Genomic DNA, 21,358 nt, shown 5'->3' on the forward strand with positions numbered 1-21,358 from the left:
AATTATCACTCTGTAGACTTACTGAGTTTTTAATGTACCTACATTATTTATCATTCATTCACCTACATTTATAGATTATTAGACTTAAAGCTTTGAGTGCACTATTATTTACCTACTAAGTATGTTCTTTGGGGCCTACATGTGCATCAGGCCTTGAGGCAAAAACACTGTGTAAAAAAAAAAAAAAAGAAAAAAAAACCTCCCTGGTCTGTTTTCATTATTTGCTCTCTTGAGCTTTTGCTTAGAGCACTAATAAGAGTTCACTATTTTTTCAAACAATGTCCAACCTTCTAATTTGTCCAGTTTTTCCTTTCTTACTCTTTTCTCATGTGTTTCACACTTGGTAAGCAGGAGCGAGCACATTTCTGTGAGTTTAAGAACAGCCTGGCCTATATAGCAAATTCCAGGAAAGCCAGAGCTACAAAGAGAGGCCCTACTTGCCTCCCCTCACCAGAAAGATAAATGTAAAAATTTAATGAAAGTCTGCATAGTGATTAAAATTAAAATGTCCAGTGTTACAAACTGAACCCAAAATGCCTCCCATGGGTTCCTATTTTACAATCAAATCTTATTCTCCACCTATGGCATAAAGGATGGAATGTGTAAGAGGTGGAACCGGTGTACGCTAGTCAATAGAGGGGCCTTGGAAGGCTAGTTTGTCACCGGTTCTAGCATTAGTCTGCCATGAGAGAGAGCAACCTCTGGCACACAATCTGCTGCCAGGAACTGAACTGATCCTCCAAGTCTTCCTTCATGTGAACAACTGTAATCTGCTCTTCGAGCCAAGTTATTTCTCTGGGGTGCTTTCATCAAAGTGACAAAAGTAATTAATACAAAGTTCTTTTCTTCTCTTTCAAGTTACAGAGGTGGAGCGGGCATAGTCATTTCGCACTCACCTGGTGTAACAGACGCTTGAGTTTCAGTAACTGCGTTTTCACAGCTGTGCAATCCTGGACCATGTGCCGGAGGGTCATCTCATCCAGGATCACTGTGTTGTCGGGCACATCTACAAACATCTTCTGAGCCTGGAAAAAGGGGGTCCCTCCATAGCTTTCAAAATGACCCAAAGGAGATTCTCTATAAGGAGAGCCTCTGGAAGGGTGGAGAAGAAGGAAGGAAAAGATACACAATTTAAGAAGAACGAAGAAAGAACGGTAAGGCATACACTGCAGCAATCTTTACAACTCAGTTCACAGTTCACAGTTCTCATACTCACCACCATCACCGAATGCCCCTCTGAGCAGAACAATCTGCTTGCCTGTTAGCAAAACTGACTTTTATGATCCCCTAACCCCATCCACTTTGTGTATTCACACATTGGCTGAAGGAACCGTCCTTAAGAGCCAAAACCAAACAGACAATGCTCTCGTCAAAGCTCTCTCTAGTTAGAGGTGCGCTCACTCCTTTCTGTACTGACTGCTCTTCCGCTTCTGACTGGGGTGGCATCTTCAACGGTACAGTACTCTAGATCCACAGCTAGCTGACACAACCACATTACTGCCAATGTGGACACTATTAGACTATCATCTCTTCAATGTCCATCATTAAAGCTGATGGCATTTCTTCCTTATTTTTTTACACTAACAATAACCATCTTTTTAGCAGAGTTTTAAGAGAGTCTGATGTAAACCATGTATTCCCTAATCTCAAACTACACTTTAAAAAAACAAAACTTACTCTTTGAGCCCTGTTTAGAATGCTTGCCCAGCACACACCAGACCCTGGACTTGATTCTCATCACCACATAAACTGGGTGTGTTGGTACTGTCTTATCAGTCCATCCCTTAGGAGGTACAGGCCAGAGGATCGGGAGTTCAAGGTTATCCTCCTCAGCTACACAGCAAGTCTGAGGACAGCCCGAACTAAATGCAAGCCTGTCTCAAAAACAAAACAAAATAAAAACAAAAACAAAACCACAAAAAACAAAACCCTTTAGAACTTTAAGCCAGAAGCACAGCCTGAGGCAAGAGGAATTACCAGTTTGATATTTCATAAAGCTTTACATTTCTGACATTCTAAAAGTCTATAGCTGTGACATGAGAAAAACTTTTTTAGAAATTATTATTTAGGACTAGAGAAATGGCTTAGTAGATAAGAGCACTTTTTGTTCTTGCAGAGGACCTGGGTTCAATTCCCAGAACCACATGTTCTCATAATCCATAATTCCAGTTTCAAGGAATCCTTATCTTCGACCCACTGCAGGCAGCAGATACACACATGCTGCACATACATATATGCAGGCAAAATATTGGTGTGAAAAGTGCTGGGAGAATAGGAGGGTATGTGTAGGGAGGACTGCCCAAAATAAAGGATGCATGGGAAAGCCTTAAGGAAACCCACTATCTTATAACCATGAATGTGAAGAGGTGCATGCGCATGTGTGTGTATGTGTCTGTGTGTGTTTAAATGAAGGTGCCTTGTGTGGGTAGTGTGTGTGTGTGTGTTTAAATGGAGGTGCCTTGTGTGTGTGTGTGTCTGTGTGTGTGTGTCTGTGTTTAAATGGAGGTACCTGTGTGTGTGTTTGTGTGTGTGTGTTTAAATGGAGATGCCTTGTGTGGGTAGGGTGTGTGTGTGTGTGTGTGTGTGTGTGTGTTTAAATGGAGGTGCCTTGTGTGTGTGTGTGTGTGTGTGTGTTTAAATGGAGGTGCATTGTGTGTGTGTGTGTGTGTGTGTGTGTGTTTAAATGGAGGTACCTGTGTGTGTGTGTGTGTGTGTGTGTGTGTGTGTGTGTGTGTGTGTTTAAATAGAGGTGCCTTGTGTGGGTAGTGTGTGTGTGTGTGTGTGTTTAAATGGAGATGCCTTGTGTGTGTGTGTCTGTGTCTGTGTCTGTGTTTAAATGGAGGTACCTGTGTGTGTGTGTGTGTTTAAATGGAGGTGCCTTGTGTGGGTAGTGTGTGTGTGTGTGTGTGTTTAAATGGAGATGCCTTGTGTGTGTGTGTCTGTGTCTGTGTTTAAATGGAGGTACCTGTGTGTGTGTTTAAATGGAGGTGCCTTGTGTGGGTAGTTAAAATGCTTCCTTAAAAAGAAGTGGGTTATTAAATATAAATCTCAGAGACAGGCATGAGACTTCCCTGTGATTCAGGGAAGCTGCAGAAGCTCTCAAACCAATACAGAATATTACTCATCATTTTGTGTCCATACTAACACTAGATGTCAAGTCCCACTGCTGAAGACACAGCACACTCTGGTTGCAGGACAGAAAAATCAAGCTGGAACTGACCTTGAAACTTCTTCTCTGCTGACTAGATACGCTGCTAACCCCAAAATACTGACATGTCAGAATGAGGTGGCCATTAATAGTCATGACAGTTACAGAGTGGCTAACCGTCTTCTAATTGGAATCAAGGCCTGTTCCACAGGAAAGAATTCATGTCTGGTATAAGAAATCTGGTCAAAAGCCCATGGCTGTAGAAGTCATAGGATGGGACTATTACTATTGTTTTGCCAAATGTACAAGGTGTCACACTATCGTCTATGTATCTATTAATACCAATAAATTTAATGGTGCTCTCAACCTTGGTCAGAGAAACGTCTTACTGCAGTGAGTAGCAGGCAGTTGTGAGTAGAGATTCCCAACTGGCCACAGTGTTGAGAATAAGTGGTTGCTGAGTGCTCAGCCCTAAATGGGACACACAAAGGCTCAGAAATCCTACAGAAAGGAGGAGAGGTGGATGCAAGAGCTGGGGACGGACAAGAGTGCTGAGAAAGTCTGTCCTGTGGACATGGCATGGCACTGGCACTCATGACTTCACAGGAGCTACGGTTAGCTGCACACGACCTGCACAAAATCAAACACGTCAGGATTACAGTTCATGAGGCTCCACCCCTAGCTAAAGAGCTATTGTATTTGCTGGCTGCGGGGGAGGTTAGGGGTCTGGCTGAGGGTAAGTTCTAATGGACAGCTTCCTGCCCATGCTCATGCCAGCAGCACTAACTCAGAAGCTGTTATAACTCATAAACTGCGTGATTTTTTAAAAGGAGGAAGAGGAATAAGGAGAAGGGAAAAAAGGAGGAGGAGAAAAAGGAGGAAAAGAAAGGAGGAAGAAAAGAAGGAGAAGGAAACAAGAAAGAAGAGGATGGGGAGGAAAGGGGAATTTGAAGTAGCACTTGACATTAACCCACCAGCCTAAATAATAAAGCAATTGCATTACTAATTAATTATAATTGTAGAGGCATCTTCCCAAATTACACCCTCTATCTGTAACTTAGCTTCTTAATCCTTCCCCACTTCCAAATGGCTCTACATGAGGACGCACTCGTACACTGGCAGTGCAGAGTCTCTGTGAGCACAAGCTTGGGGATGCAAGAGAGGCTCGCTCTTCTCTATTTTCTAAGTCACAAGTTTTATTTCGAAATTAATCTTTAGCATTTTTCTAACCATTAAAAACTTTCATGTAGAAGTTGAATAGACATGCTTTATGGTGATTATTTAATTCTTTAAATGCTATATCTGGCACAATCCTAATCAAGACTCTAGGATTGGTATCTTGTAGAATCACTGAATTGATTTGACGAGTTAGAAAAAGATCAGCCAAAACTGACACTCACCCCCTTAGGGACTTTCTATCTGAAACTAATAATAAAGATAGGATGGAATTTAGAGACCCAACACACAAAAACAATACAAGAAGGCAGCATTCTAAAAATGGATACACAAACACATTCGCCTCCTCTTTGAAAAAGCAATGAAGGCAATTTAATATTGCATGGCCTTTTAACCAAGCAACAGATATCTACACGAAAAGAAGTAACCTCAAAAATTAACAACAGACCTGGAAATAAAATGCACAAGTATAAACTTCCTATGTACCAGGAAAGCAAACCTGGCGTCTCTTGGCTTGCAGATGCATTTTCAGACGCAGTACACACATGTATGCACACACATAGCCATGCAGTCCAATAAAGAAAACAGGTCAATTGAAACCTTATTTCTAAACGTCATCAGCAAACTTTAAAAGTGAGAACACCATTTAAGAAATTAGATAACTCACAGACTGGAAGAAAATATTTCCCATACATGTATCTGATTCAGGACTAATATCTCAAATATACAAAGAACTATTAAAATTCAACAATATAAGGATAACTCAATTTAAAAACTTGGCAAAGATCTGGGCACCTTTAGCAAAGACGAGATATAAATGGAAAATAAGCATCTGAAAAAAATGTTCAGCATTGTATATCTTTGAGAACTGTGGATTAAAACAAGGCACCACTGCACACCAATAATCAATGTCCAAAGCACAACACCTAACGCTGGTAAGAGTGTGGACCACCAAGAACTCTCATTCACTGAGGGCAGGGACAGAAAGGGGCAACAGGCCATAGCAACAACAAATCCTGGAGAGGGGAAAGCTGATTTATTTGAGTATTTCTTTTTCAAACTTTTTATGACAAGAAAGAATGAGATTCAGTTAAGACTTAATGTGACAGACAACAGGAAGAGGAAGGAGCAGGTCAGTGCAGTGGTGGAATAAACAAGTAGTGATCAGAAACTTCCAAAACCTAATGAAATATTAATCTACATATCCAAGAATCTCAACAAACTCTAGACATGATAAGCCTAGTCACACCATCATCTAACTCTGAGAAGCCAAAAGTAAAGTTAGTATTTTTTAGATGACAAAGAAAAGTGACTCCTGATGTAGAAGAACTGTTAAATAAGAGTTGAGTTCTCATCAAGAAGCAAGGGGTCAAAACATGTTAAAAGACTACCAATAAAAAATTCCACACCTAGCACAGCAATCCTTAAGATAAAAAAGAAATCTAAAATAGAAGACACTCCAAGAAAATAAAAACTATGGGAACCTGCTGCTAGCCTACCTTCCTTCCCTACGAGACTGTGTGATGCAGAATACCCTCCCTCTTCAAGTTTGTCTTCAGTAACAAACATATCAAACCAGATGATCAGCAAGGACCCAAAGGACTTGGGTAACAATGTACACTAGACCTTAGAGGCATCGATAGACTATCTACAGATATTAAATTAGTAGCAAAAAAAAAAAATTGCCACAAAGAAAAGTCCAAGTCTAATTTAAAATCAGTAAAAATCCTTCACAAACTGGTCTCAAAAATACTTAAGGGGCTAGCTCCCAATTCATCCTAAATGACCCATAACCAAAACAAAATCCACCTCAAAAAAACTAAACTAGCAAAAAAACTAAACTAGAGAATAGATACATAAGAATCAAAACAATCAGAAATGTAAAAGGTACATGCTAAAAAAAAAACTGACTTGTTCAAGAAATAAATGGCTGGCTAAATATCTCCAAGTCAATATGACATACTGTACTAACAGGATGATAAGTTGGAGAAAGAGTCTACTGAAAAGCCACTAGAGAAAACAGAGTGTCACCATGATAAAAATATTCAACAAAGTCTGAACAGAAGGGAATGTCTTCAGGTTGATAAAGGAAATCTATTTTAAAAACAAAATGCAACAAAACAAACAATACCATTCTTGACAGTAAATAAATGTTTCCCCCCCAGTATCAGAAACAAGGCATAGATAGCTATTGGCTCTCACTATTTCTATTCAACACCATGCCAAAAGATTGCGCAAGAAAGAAAACTACACAGATTGAAAAGAACAAAGTAAAACTACCTGTTCTCAGATGAAGTCAAGTATATACAACATCCTAAAAGCTAAGGACAAAGTTAAGCGCCCTTTGCATAACAATGGAGTTGTTCATGGTTGAATAATTACAATAAAGGAGGACACTGAGCCACAAGGTCACAAGTTTTATAAAGGACGCACAGAAGGATCAATAAAGAGGAGCTGATCCAAGTCTCAAACTAAGAGTAAAAGTGACACACCCCACCTCCAAACAGTATAATACTAGGATTCCTAAAACATAAGGCTCTCACCTATAAAAATGCTACTGGAAAGGAAATGCACATAGTTAAGAGCTAGATTGCAGTTATAATTTGAAAAATAACCACATGGAGGGCAGGGTTGTACGTTTTGTTAGGGTAGCAAGAATTCTATATAACGTAAACGTTTTAGGGGAAAAAATGGGAAAAAATAGGAGTGGAATATTAAGCCAGGGGTAAAAGGAAAAAGTGGTGCTATGATGAGAATAGCGGAAGATCAGGATCGGCGGTTCTGAAACAGTGGTGCCCCGACAGGCCGAGGCTACTGACAAGGCATAATGCTATAATGACCCTAGGATACCAATGGTGGTTGACAGTCTCAGTCTTTAACACTAAGTCGAACACAGAAAATGACAGTTCTAAGGCATGCTGTGGTAAATTTCTTTTTGTGACACCCACCCTTGTAAATAGCTCAGGCAAGCTTAGAAAACCCAGCACAGCCACAGGAAGCTTGAAGGAAAACCACAAACTTCTGGGATCTGGCAATTCACAATCATAAGTGCTTTAAAGCATATCAGTTCTAAGGAGGAATTTATGATCACATTTAGGAAAAAATGCTCTTTCTATATATATACATATATATACACATACACACACACACACACACATATATATATACATATACACACATATATATATATATTTATTTATTTATATATCTTTCACTAAATTCTGCGAAGTCACAATTTATAGAAACAGGTATAATGCAGCCACCATTTAAACAAGTAATTTAATTTGTTCATTCTTAAATTTACCTGAGCAAACACCTCTCTTCTGTACCTGCTAATATATAGGGAATCAGAGTTTAGGGTTCTAAACTTTTGGGAGGAGGCAAGGTATGTTTTCTAACTTTACTGATAGACAATTATACTCAGCCTCAGTTGGGACATTTCTAAGGACAGAGACAATTACCTCCATGTTATCCATTCCATTTCTTTTCTTTTCTACAAATTTTATCTATTTATTTTATGTGTCTAGATGTTTGTTCCTATGTATGTCTGTGTACCTTGTGTACATGGTATATGCAGAGTTGAGAAAAGGTGTGGTATTACCCCTGGAACTGGGATTAGAGATAGTTGTAAGCCACCATGTTGGTTCTGGGACTTGAACTTGGATCCTCTGGGAAAGCAGCCAGTGCTATTAAGTGCTGAGCTATCTTTCCACATCCTCCCCCCATTCCAATTCTAGTAGGCTGAGGTTCAGTTATGGTAAACCTGAAAATACCAGACTCTATCATACAAACTTCTGCATCTGCCCTTGTTCCAAGTTGAACGTCCGACATTAAGACACTAATCCCTGCAGTCTCCAGTCAGCCCTGTAGGACTGATTCAAAGTAACATCACTTACTCTGAGCCATCCTAGATAGAACATACACACACTGCTGCTGTGCACTCACGGTATGCCTTCCCATCCCTTTATCACGCACCCATTATCACAGCACTAACACTACAGTGTAAGTATCCACGTGCTTGTCTCTCCACAGCCTCTATATATTACTCATATGTGCATGAAATGGCACAGACACAAGTCTTTTCCTAGCTTCAGTGTAACGATGTCTACTATTAAGCCATATTAATGCAGAATTCTATCATATTTAACACAATAGTCCAAGAAGCCATTACCAACCCACAACTTTCACTTCTCATACTATCTTCAAATTCATATCAGCTCAAGACTTTCGGGGAGCATACAATATACAGGCTATCAATGAGTATTAAGCAAATAAACACATTTTAAAACTAAGCATTTGTTATGGTTTGAATATGACGTATCTCTCACAGGCTCATGTTCTGAGTATTTGAACCCAGATGGTAATGATATTCTGGGAAGCTGGAGAATGTATGGGAGGAGGCTAGGAAAAATGGTTGAACTTTTGCAGGTTATACCTGGCAGTTAGTTCCAGCCTCAAACTCTACTTCCTGGTGTGTAGTGATGTAAGGAACCTCTGCCATTTGTTCCTCAAACCACGAGCTTTGCCATTCCTTTCCTGCCCTGATTGACTCAAACTTTGAAATAAAGTAAAAACAACCCTATCCTGTCTGTTAGCCATTTCTGTTGGGTGCTATGGTGACAGTGAAGCAAAAAGAACTGACACTCAATGCTTGTCACTTAGGCTTCATACACCAGCCTTAGTTTAACTCACCATAAACACATATCTCAGATTAGACAAGAGGGATGCAAGTAGTAACGAAGGCAATCTTTACACCAGGCTCTTGCCTGGCAGGATCGACTCGGAAGCTGTTCCCATCAAAGCCTGAATGTACAGACATACTGTATGCATTCTGCTAGACTGCCTTCTACACACTTCTGAGTGTTTACTCCAACACAAAGACTCGGGTGGATCCGATTTTTCCTTAATCTACTGAAGAATATTTTATCAGACTAGAACTTGTTCAGCTTATACAGAAGAACATAACAAAGAAGAGTTAAGAATATTACTCGGTCACCCTGGACCTATCCAGTGTACATCCAAACTCACACATGATAGCTCCCTCTGTATTTGTCTTGTACGGTGAATAAATCCTGGAGAAACAAATGCTCCGTCTTACACACAGTGTGCATCTGATGACAATGTGTCAAACTTTGTGCTTTGCTTTGCTTTGCTACAGGACCCTTAGCAACAACCCTGCTTCTTATTTTAGAGAGCACAGAGGAACATGTATTTTTCTTCTATTAATTTTCGTCTCAGTGTAATACACTCCATGATAAACATAAATAGTTTGTGGAATGAGATGTTCAAAAATTTTTAATTAGAAAAAAAATAAAAACAAAACTGCCACTGTTTCCCACAAACCAGCTACAGCACACACCTTCATCCTGATCCATGGAAAATGCTCACAAAAAAGCATTTTTAAGCCGCTCACCAATGGTGCACTGAAGACTGCAGTGTGCAGAGGGTTAAACAGACTTAACTTGCAAAGCTAATCTACAGCAGGTGAACTTCTGCCCCCAGGTGTGAATGGCTGTGAACGCATTATAGGACACGGTCTGATCCAATTTCATACCATTCTATGCTTCAAAATGCAAAGTACTTCTAGTGTCAGATGGCCTCCGTTATCAGTATCTGTGGAATTTTACATTTTTAACTTGTAAGCAAAATAAAACCAATAACTTAGTAGTTACTTTTTACAATATTATTTTTAAAAATTATAAAATAATAAACTCAACATTCATTAATTCTAAAATTAAGAGTCGTACCTCAAGTCAATCACAACTTAAAAGTTTATGTCATAGGCACAAATGCCATTTGCAAACCTGTGATAAAGCTACTAAGAAAAGACTTCAGCTAGGAAATGATTAGTAACTGTAACAATTACATATCACACATAACCTGAACTAGTTTTGGTACTTTGAAAACCAGGCAACATCAGCTAGGAAACAGAATTGTTAGTCACGTTAGGCGGAGGACAGACATGAAGCCATAGTCAGAGCAGACTCACCTGCTCAAGTCACTTTGTCCATGGTGATGATAGTGACCAGGGTGGCTGAGGTGGTAATGGTCCTGTCCACTCCACCTCTGGGGTGGCCTTTTCCAAAATCCGTCCTGCGACTGTCGTACATTTCTGTCTGTTCGGTCAAAGCGGTTCATATTGTCACACTCCACTGGGCAGATTAAAAAGCAACAGTCTATAAATATGTGCACACTATAAAAAGTTAACTACTAAGCCTGATAATTAAATGCTGCTAAAAGTATTTTTTTAATTCTAAATGCACCAACCATGTATGCTAACTAATCAAAAAAAAAAATAGTTTTCCAAAGGAAACCAGTTCTTAACAGTGAAAACTGAACTTCATATCCAAACTGAAGTAAATTACAATACTTCTCTATCAACCACGTAAGTGAACAACGAGCTGTTGGGCTGTTTTAAAATACAGGAAAACTTTCCTAAAATCAACATTACCTATTTCAAATACAAACAATGAGGATAGGAAAACGTAGATCTTAAGAACAGCACAGGACCCATTCTTAGAAAGGAGTGCCTCAATTACGGTTCTCAGCCTCAAGAAGCACAAATTAAACTTCCATCATAGACGATCGTGGTTTTAAATAAAGCTCACACTTTTAAAGTGTAAACTGCTCCAATCTGCCTGCGACAGAGCTGGCTCAGAAAGACTAAATTGTTCCTGAAACCAAAGCCAGCGCTCGTAACAACAAACAGTCCACTCCTGAAATCCGAACACCACAGAACCTCCACAAGAATCCCTGAGGCGGCCGAGCCTCTTCACTCACCCAAATGCAGTGCCCTCACATCTCGGAGCGCTTTCTGAGAAAGCTACTCGGTACAAGGGAGACATTGTGCTGCCGGCTGCCTACTCAGACATAGTTGCACACAAGGCGCCGCTCAAACAGGCCTTCCTTCCTGCTCCACTCCCAGCCCTCCCTGTGGGAAGCAAGCCCAGCCTGCCCTGTGACTCCATCTTCGCTCCGTGCTTACATAGCTACTGAGTTAGGACTGTTACTAAAAATACTCCTAAGCACTAAACCCATGCCACGGAACAGGAAGGGCTTCTCCAGTCCAAGAACTAAACGAAAAGGTTCAGAATTCCTTGTGATAAAAACCTTTACATATCAGTATAATCGTGATTTTTAAAACTTGACTTAACTGTCTGTAATCATTAACCAGATACTTGGCTTTGAAATTTGCTGATTGTCTCATTACAGAAGATGAAAAAGTTGCTCATTTATACAAAGATGATGCAGAAAGAGCATAGCAAACAACTTAGCCTCCCTCACAAGCACACTCAGGGTTGTGTGCAGTCAGGAAGAGTCTGCACACACTTTTCTTTTTTGTTAGAGACAGCTTTTAAAAGTATAACATGAAATTACTTCCAATAATGTCCTGTTCTTTATTGTTAAAATTATGAGGAGCTTAAGTTTGGTTATGAAAAGCCTAAGGATAATAAAGGTCTAATGACTGCTTCGTTCAATGATGGCAGGAGAAGTGCGGTGGCAAAGGAAAACTTTTTAGTATATCTTAAAAGCTTAAAGCATATTTCTGTGTAGCCTCTTCAGTAACAAGCCCAGCAAACTCATGGATGCTCACACTCATGGGTGCAGAGTCCCAGAGCATTTGCACCGGGCAGTAAAACACCCTCCAGTTCAGCTACTTTGACCTTTAATTTGGAAAGAGAAATAGCAAGTACCAAAGAAATCAATGTTGCTATTAGATTGACGGGGTATATTGCTAGAATAAAAATCAGTATATTGCAAAGAGTAGCAAGAGGCACGCAAACAGGCCAGACGGCCACACGTGAGATCAACGGCATCACACAAATTACTATGTGTGCTGCCTTAGTGACCAGACTCCAAACTAGGGATCATTGCTGAAACCTGAACTCAATCCTCATAGAGGGTTAGCTGGACACACATCTGCCACAACTGCAAAAGATCAAAGATCAAACTTGAGACATAACTTTCAGAAGTCCTGAGAGTTCTCCTGGGAGTGCTACTCCTACACTCTCTCCGGCATCTACCCATCCAGCACATCTCTACAAACATCAGAATCGAGCTAAGATGGTAATATTAAAACATTAGTGGTAGTTATCCGGGAAATACTAAGACAGTTCTTTACAGAACAAAAGATACAGAATAGAAAAGGAAATAAAAACAATAGATTCCCGCAGATAAACCAAGTTCTAGGGCCTACAACGAACAGAACAGTGTGACCACAGGGAAGGAAGTCCCCCTGAATGTGTAATGCTGTACGAAGATGGCACCTGTGATAAATCTCAGAGGAGGACAAGCCTAAAGCTACCGCAACTCAAAAATACTAGAGCTAAGTTAAGATGCTGATCTAAAAACACCTTCGGCCAAACGTAACCCTAACCATGACCTGAAGACTTTTTTGGAGAGCAGTTTCCTTCCTTCTGAAGGTGGTCACTAGTTCCAAATAACAAATGGCAGCATACTGTAGTTCTAGTGCTCTAAGAGACAGATGATCATGGTGTTAACCCACTGGAGAGAGAAAAGGATCTAACAGCTAACATGGGGTTGTGGTGTGAGAGTGGCTATGTCAGGCTAGGGATCATTTTCCCTGGTGTGATAAAGGAACACAACATGATACCCAATGTATCCTAGCTTTTTCTCTTACAACTTCCAAGTCCCATGAGAGTAAGGATGACAGAGAGAATAATTGTTGAATAAGTAATTGGCTGAAAGATAGGATGGCATCATGACTCCCAAAGCCTGCGGTGAGTGCACTTTACAGAAGGTTTTATGCTATCAAGAAAGTTTTCAATTGGAATTTAGTTTTTAAAAAGAAAAAAAAATCATGTCAGGGAAAAAAATATACTTGAATTATTTCACAAGTACTGACACAGAAAGAGAAATTCCTAGAATAAACACAAGTAACTAGAAGCAAGCAGAAATAAGATGAGTCTCATGTATCTCAATACAAAGTGTAGCAAAAACGTGACATTATGGATTTGAACATAAAAGAAGTAAAATCTAGTCGGCAAGTGAACTTTGTGTGGGAGTCAGAAAGTGGTTAGAAAAACATCCTTTCAACAAAGTCTAAAGTCTAAACAGAGTGGCTAAAATAATTAACAGTATACAGAGAAGATATTCACTAGGGCAAGCCACTAACCTGAGGATTATACTCTGATGTGCCAAATGCCAGGTGTGTGTTTGTGGGCGATGGGTTGGCCATTAGAATTTCCTAAACAAGAGGAAAGGCAACACATCTGCGTTTCTGACATACCAGAAATATTGTGAAACACACTACAACAGAAAGAGGCATCCCACAACAGAAAGAACCAATTGCAAACATCCAATAGCCTTCCAAAAGAAATTCAGATTGCAAAACTGTTTCCTTATGAAATTCCTTGGTATACTAATTCAGGTCAAGGTTAAAAAAAAAAAAGAACAGCTTGCAAAATTAAAACAATCTCTCACTCAGTACAACTCTTCCTTCCAAGACACAACTCAAGCCTAAATGTTTCATGCTCCCTAGCCCACAATTCCATGCCTCCTGGATTTCCCTCTGAAGCACCTCGCCCTCTGACCTGTTGCCAGTCCCTTTAAACTAGACAAAGGTCTTTTCAGCACAGTATATGGTGAAGCTAAATGCTTTCAGAACAGGGAAAGGTGCACAGTCTGGTCTTCTCTGCTTTGCCTCATGGCTAAAAGGTCTACACGGCACTGGAGGAAACCCAGAATAGTTCTGAGGAGTCATAACATAGTGCTGGCAGATCTGTATCAACTAGTTCAGAATTAAAAGACACTGCACACAAAAACAAAGATGCAAAACACTGTAATGAATATGGCAGCAGTTTATGAACCTACGGTGGGAGCCAGGAATGGTGGTACACACCTTTAATTCCTGTACTCAGGAGGCAGATGCAAGTGAAATCTCTGTGGCATCAAGGTCAGCCTGGTCTACACACAGTTGTAGGCCAACCAAAGCTACATAGACCCTATGTCAAAAAAAAAAAAAAAAAAAAAAAAAACCAAATAAACAAAAAACAAGAATGGAGCACAGAAGACAGACAGTATAGAAAAGGGTTTTCTGACTAAGTCTTTCCTGCAAAAATAGCCTGAGCTCTGAATCAGGCCTGCAAGGACATAAGAGCTGGGTGACACCTTAATTCAGAGCAGGCATCAGGAACAGATGAATACCTTCAGAAAGTATTCACAGGATTCTAAAACAAATACCACCCCATCTTCCTCACTATCTATGAAAAATTTCCACTAAAAAGAAATTAGAGAAAACCATCTAGGTATCTAAGCTTGAAGATCTGGGATGAGCCCAAAATAATAATAATAATAATAATAATAGCAGATTGAGGCTCAAAATAAAATAATATGTCACACAAGAAGAAAGAAGAAAGATGGTCTACCTCAATCACACAGAGGATAAACAATGGGATCTCTGAACGCCCTTAATTTTACAAGGACATTAGGAAAAACAACTACTAACAAGACAGGGAGAGAGGAAGCAAACTGGGCAATGAATGCAAGCCTTGTCGAGGAACCGGAGCACTTGGCTGGGTCAAAGGTAGTCAACCAAACACACACTTGCCCAGTCTCAAAGCCCACACATCTTAAGGACCATCTGCTCAGTTAGGAGAGCCATTCTGAGGCTGTGGGCTCCACCTCAGGCTTGTTCACTTTCACTATTAATTACATTTTTTTCTTCAGGTATCCAAGACAACTTAAGGAAAAACTGTGACAGAGTTAAAGCTAGAAAAATAGTTGACTTTGTCTCCTCCTTCACGACGACCCAGGTGTCCTTTCACCTGTGCTGTCATTCCACATGACCCAGTGCTACTCTTTCTCATCTCCACCACAAATGTCACATGACAGCACTTAGAGGGTTAAGTATGCAAATGTTTTACTTACTTACCGACCAGTAAGTAACCAAATGTTCTATTAGTATACATACACTATAGCATCATCCTAAACTGCATTAGTGTTACATAGCCATCCAAGAGTCACCACAACACTCAGAAGTAGATGTCCCCAAATTCTAGACTGTAACTGTTCAACAACCATTACACTAAGACATTCTTTCCTCCCCTGGCTTGGTACACACATCCCACACTCCAAGACTGGCACACAAATGCGATCATCAGATAAGCCCTCTCTTCCTGACTTCCTCCTTTTACAGAGCCTACAGTGATGGCTCAAAAGGAAACATTACTCTTTTATCAAGAGGCTCGGAGTTCTAAACCTTCATGTACCCACACACAAAGAGGACTTGGCCATGGATGCCTTGTGCCCCCAGCCCAAGGTGCGTGGACACTAGAACATCCTGGAATTCAATGACCAGCTAGTCTAGGCAAAATGAGGAACTCCAAATTCCAAGAAGAGACTCTGTCTCAAACAATAAAGAGGTGAGCAACAGAGAAGCACGTGCCTTATCAACCTCTGGCCTCTGAGCTCATACACACAGACAGGAAAACACACTCCCACATACATGCACATACACAAACAACCCCCAACACACACACAATAAACTTTCTATTCAGTAAAGGAACACCTGTTCTTAATGAGGTCATATAACCTGTAACCAGATCAAGTCCATATGGAAGGTTTCACTGACGTGCCTGTCTTCTTTGGGGTACAAATGCCAATAATACCAGCAGAATTAATGAAGCTGAAACATGTTAGGGTTCAGAGACCCAATGCAACTTCTTCTCAAACTTGTATAACATCCTGAAATAGATGCCAATGACCACTACAGTCAGCAGTCAACAATATGTTAAAAGATCCCTAACCTACCAGTCCTTCCAGCATTCTTATCCTACAGCCAAAAGTATTTAAAAAGTTACTTTCCATCCTCCTGTAAACATGAATACTACTTTATTTTGGGTACCTACAGAAAGAACTAATTTCAGGTCAATACTGGTTTCTTTAGTATTCTTTCAGTGCAAAATAGTCAATATTGTGTTTTCTTCTAGGAAAACATCTGTACCATATATGTAGTGCTACTGGAGTTCCTGTCTACTTCACACTCATGTGGATTCAATAAAGACCTCAAATATTTGCAATCTATCTGACATTCTTCATCTGTCTAACATGAGAATAACTAGGCTATGCTCTACAAATGAGAAAGGTTCTAAGACTGGTTTGATCTGTGCTTCATGCATCAGCTTAGAAAGGGAATAAAATTTCTAAAGAGAAGTTGTAGTAACCCTGTCAAAGTGGCATGCACTACCTTTGCTGTGACTTACTCCAAAGAGAGAAATCCCTCAGCCTTCACTACCAGCCTTGACAAACATGAAAACAAAAGCATGCCACATCTCCTGCAGTATTAGGTCTTGTTATTGTGTGCTCAGTCGTTCTTGATGGTTTACATTTTATTTTCTCTTGTGCTCCAAAGCAGTGTAGCCTTTGATCTCTCAGGTCAGTACCTCAGATTTCCCAGCAGCAACACAGTTTCCATCACCTACTGAACTGCTATACTGTTGTAGGGAATTCCATTCTATATAGCTTTGGAAAGCAGTGTCTACCACTACATCTCCCGGGTGCTCGGTATCATCTCCCAGAAGTACCCTCAGACTGGCAGTTCAGCTTCCTGCTTTTCCTGGTGTTGGCTATAATTTTTCTTTCTTAGGACTGGAACTCCATTCTGGCTGCAGCGGTACCCCAAGTGCCAGACGCACCACAGGAAAGTCACTCCTGTAATAATGCCTTCAGCACTTCACTTGAACAGATTTATAAATCCAAGCTCAGTCATAGCCTACGGAGCTTCTCACTGTTAGCAATTTTAGTGGGGCAGGCTAGGTCATAACACATGCTGTCATCATGGTTAAAATGAGTGTCCTGATTTTAAGCTGTATGTACGATGTGAGTTTCTGCTTACCTTGTTCTACTTCAGTGATTTATCCTAAGAATAATGAGCCCAAAGTAGCTGCAGACTCCTAAAATAATGAACTCCTCAGTAATCTATAGTCTCAGAGGCTATGCCATCCTAGGTAATTCAAGATCCATGAATCATGGAAATAAACACATATTCATTCTTTAGACTGTAACAGAGAACCTTTTCCAGAAATGAAAAAAGGAGTCTAACCAATATGACTGATGTGGTGGGGAGAAGAAAGCACACTTAGAACAAATACACTCTGCTTCTGAAAATACCCACACTGTTCTAGCATCATAAAAAGGAATTCATCCTTTGCACTGTTTTCCCTGCTCCTGGGAAAACCTGAGATGCCATACAAATGTTTACTGACAGGGAACCCTCAAACCGTGTCAGCCATTCTTCCCAGAACAGCAGGACTGTTCAACCCTACTCCCAAGGGTGTCTTTGGCTCTCTTACTATTTCCTAATACAGAAACCCTGGGTATGCATGCTGTACTACTGGAGACAAGAGAACAGAAGATCCCTTCTGCACATAAATTATCTAAAGCCCCACATTGTTGGATACTGGGACACAGCGATAAAGGAAGACTAAAATTAGAAGTTGTGGATTGGTTCTAATGTTATTTGTGTTAATTCAGCCCCCAAAATTACACAGGAACCTGCACGACTGCTTTCAAGACACTAGGAGACCTGCCTCCAGTTGGCTTTGACTGGTAAATAAAGTTTCCAGCAGCCAATGGCTCAGCAGAGAGACAGAGGCAGGACTTTTTGGGAGGCAAGGGACTCAGGAAAGGGGAGAATCCTCATTGCCAAGAAAGGAATAAGATGCAGAATTGAGAGCTACAGAAAAGAGATCGTACAATCATGCAAGAGCTGGGAAGAGAGTAGCAAAGATGGAATATAGGTTTTAGTGAGTAATAATTCAGAAGTATCCAAGGGGAGGCGTTAGCAACGTGGAAGTGTGGGAGTGGCCCAGCCATTCAGCTGATTTAGGCATATTAGATATAAGGCTGTGTGTATGTATGTGTGTGTGTGTCTTTCATTCAAGAATCCAGAGCATCTGGGTGGGCAGCAAGGAACTCAAGCAGCCACCACCAGGGAGATTAGAGCAGATTAACCACCTATCGGTACAGAGGAGTCAAAAGGTAATGTATGGCTCAGTCAGAAGGTGAGTGCTTTCCCAGAGCTGACCTTAAAATAGTTACCAGATATATTATACCGCTTTACTGTACAAATGCTTCTCTACATATATTTCTTTTGAAATTCAAAATAAAGAAGAGTGAGGGAAAACTGGGTTGTTAAACACACATACATACACTACCGTTTGTTTTGATAAAGGTGTAGAAAGTTGTTGAATCATACAGAATTATATTTAAGACAAACATAATCAGGTTTTAAACATGTAACATTCAAGTAAACCTATCTCACGCCAGTAAAGGCTGATTCTCCCTCTAACGGTTCCAGTGAGATTAAGAAGCTGCTACAATGCAGCCATTTGCAGGCATGCATCTGGAGACTTACCACTGACCATCACTTACCATTTTCAAGAGGTGCGTCCTCCGGCAAATCCACATCCAACATAAGGTCATCATCCTCAAGGTCACACGACTCAAGGTTATTCAGAATATCCTGTGAACACAAGGAGTAAGAGTACCATGACCTCATCTGGATACCTATAACTTATATAGGCATTTATTTTGAAAGTATCATCACATAATAACTTAGATTTATCTTCTGTACTGCAAGAATAAAGTAGTTTTAATTTTTAAAACTTTTTTAAAAAATTCATATGTACTATATTTTGAATTTTGGATGTCCCCACCTAGAGGGGGAAATAGCAGGATGCAGGTGATATAAAGGGGGAAATGAGAAAAACAAGAAAGAATTTTTAACTCAGGAGAGGAAAGGGAGGATAATACAGAAGTAAGGAGGAGGAGGGAAAATAACATTAATCACGTTTGAAAATGACAGAAAATAATCATTTCATATTTACCTAAAATTATGTATAATATATATAAGTACACATGTATACATACATTATGTAGTTTAAATTAAGTTGTACCACTTGGAGTGATTAACAGCCCCTGCAAGAGCCATGTCTAATGAAAACCCAGTATCAGGTATGAGAAACCTTTTAAGATGTTGGTTAAGAGTCTAAGAGACTCTCAAAACAACACAAGCTATTGCTGTTGCCCTTTTCTTGCTCCAAAAGTTGGAAGCAAATCCCTACAGCTGAAGATGTCATGCGTTTCAGACACAGGTCTTTAAGGATTTGAGCTGGAACAGGTCTCTTTCCTGAGGACTCGGTATTACACAGCTGTAAAGTGTTACGTAATCCGCTAAAGGAGGGAAACAATCAATGGTCCTCCCCAGCTGTGGAACGTCTGTGAACACAAAGATGCCCAGCATGGCAAGCTATACCTAAGGATGTAACGGTGGTGCTTATGGATTAGTGGTGACAAGAAGCCATCTAATTGGACTGAAGGCTCACTTAACAACAGAGAAATTATGCCTGGTATTAAAAAACTAGCCAAGTAGATGTACCTTCTGAATGCGTTCCTACAGGACTGCTATGCCAGTTTCCTAAATCAGCATGACTCTTAAGTGCATTCTTTGCTTTCTTTTTGTTTTCTTTTGTTTTGTAGACAGGGTCTCACTATAGAGAAAGCTTGTCTTGAACTCATGGTCTTCCATATGAGTGTGGGAATTGCATGCACAAGGTGAAATGAACATTTTATATATTCACTTTGTACTTAGAAAATTTACAAATATTACTATTGAAAGATTCCATGATATGCTCTATAACCATAATGTTATTTGAAAATAAAAATTTGAATTACTTCTTTGTACCTTGCTGTATTGACTAGCCACTGTGTTCAACAAGCATACACTGCGTGAGTCATTTCAGCTAAGGCAGACTCCATATATTAACTCGACAAGTGTTAATCTCTCCTAAGATTGTACAGCCTGATGAAATTATAGCCTTCTTAGTTCATTTATGTACACTCTATGATATTCACAAAATAGCAAAATCACCTATTATATTTCTCAGGACATCTCTCCATCATTTGGCAACAAATAACTTTATGTTGAGTAAGAATGCTGAAGGTTCATTCAGTCATTGTCAAATTAGCATATTCTTCATATAACAGGTGCTTAAAAACTGCTTTTGCTGAAAACTTCTGACTTTTTAGTTAGGCCCACAAGGCAACTAAAAGCAGAATAAGAAAGGCTGGCATTTCTACCCCCAATTTGTGTCTGTCTTCCTTATTTTAAACCAGACCACTCCTTGACTCTACAGACATGACTATCACTTAGGGATAGAAATGACACCAGCCGAGGTGGGATCTTCTCTAGCTGTCCCATAAGTCTCATGGGAAGGCCTTTCTATAACCTGGAGGCCATGCTAGAGCTGGCACGAGGCTAAGCCTTCTCTATGGGAGCCCAGGAACAATGGGGTGAGCCTGTTCACTTGGCTCTTTGAACTGATGTGTACTTTGGCTCTTTCCTTTTGTCTTCAGAGTTGGAAGAACCTCAATCTTCCCGGCAGCCTCTCTTTGTTGTCAAACCTCATTATAGTTATGGAAGTCCCAGGATAATGCCAGTAGGAGGTGACATTTACAGGAGATGCAAAGCTCTCAAAATTGTGCATAGTCCCTTCATCACTGCCCTCCAGTTGAGCCTCTTGTAAGCATCTCATCTGTCCTCCTTTGCATTTGTGGTGTTTCATTTGGATGTGTATACATATATATTTAACACTATTGTGCCCTGCCTTTTTGTCAGTGTGTGTGTGTGTGTGTGTGTGGGGGGGGGTATGATACTTCCAAGTGCTGGGATTTTACAGAAATTTATCTCTATGCCCAAAATCCCTAGGTATTTGTTTATTCTGAAATCTACCAAGCCAACCTAAGCTAATCTTTGATTATCTGTTAAATTTTAAGTTATTCATACTATTTTACTCAAAATTTATTTTTGAACTTTTTTTTAAAGAATTATTTATTAGTATAAGTTCACTGTAGCTGTCTTCAAACGCACCAGAAGAGGGTATCAGATCTCATTATGGGTAGTTGTGAGCCACCATGTGGTTGCTGGGATTTGAACTCAGTACCTTTGGAAGAGCAGTCGGTGCTCTTACCCACTGAACCATCTCACCAGTCCTATTTTTGAACTTTTAATGC

At 40.1% G+C, this 21,358-nt stretch overlaps 1 protein-coding gene across 10 annotated transcripts in view; it reads right to left on the reverse strand.

The window, feature by feature from the left end:
* The window catches only part of Ccser2 (coiled-coil serine rich 2), a 93,906-nt gene that overhangs the window by 33,185 nt on the left and 39,363 nt on the right, over positions 1 to 21,358 (reverse strand). For 8 of the 10 annotated variants that reach the window (XM_030248048.1, XM_006519606.4, XM_006519605.3 and 5 more), the window contains 3 exons: positions 18,719 to 18,809; positions 10,314 to 10,476; positions 897 to 1,092 (listed from right to left, as the gene is read on the reverse strand). In XM_030248048.1, the coding sequence (XP_030103908.1) occupies positions 897 to 1,092; positions 10,314 to 10,476; positions 18,719 to 18,809 (450 nt within the window). Of the gene's footprint in view, positions 1 to 896; positions 1,093 to 10,313; positions 10,477 to 11,104; positions 18,527 to 18,718; positions 18,810 to 21,358 lie in introns of those variants that run through there. The other 2 variants (XM_006519607.2, NM_001347503.1) reach the window with 2 other exon arrangements.

The sequence above is a fragment of the Mus musculus genome, chromosome 14, assembly GCF_000001635.26.
Source record: "Mus musculus strain C57BL/6J chromosome 14, GRCm38.p6 C57BL/6J".
Taxonomy (NCBI): domain Eukaryota; kingdom Metazoa; phylum Chordata; class Mammalia; order Rodentia; family Muridae; genus Mus; species Mus musculus.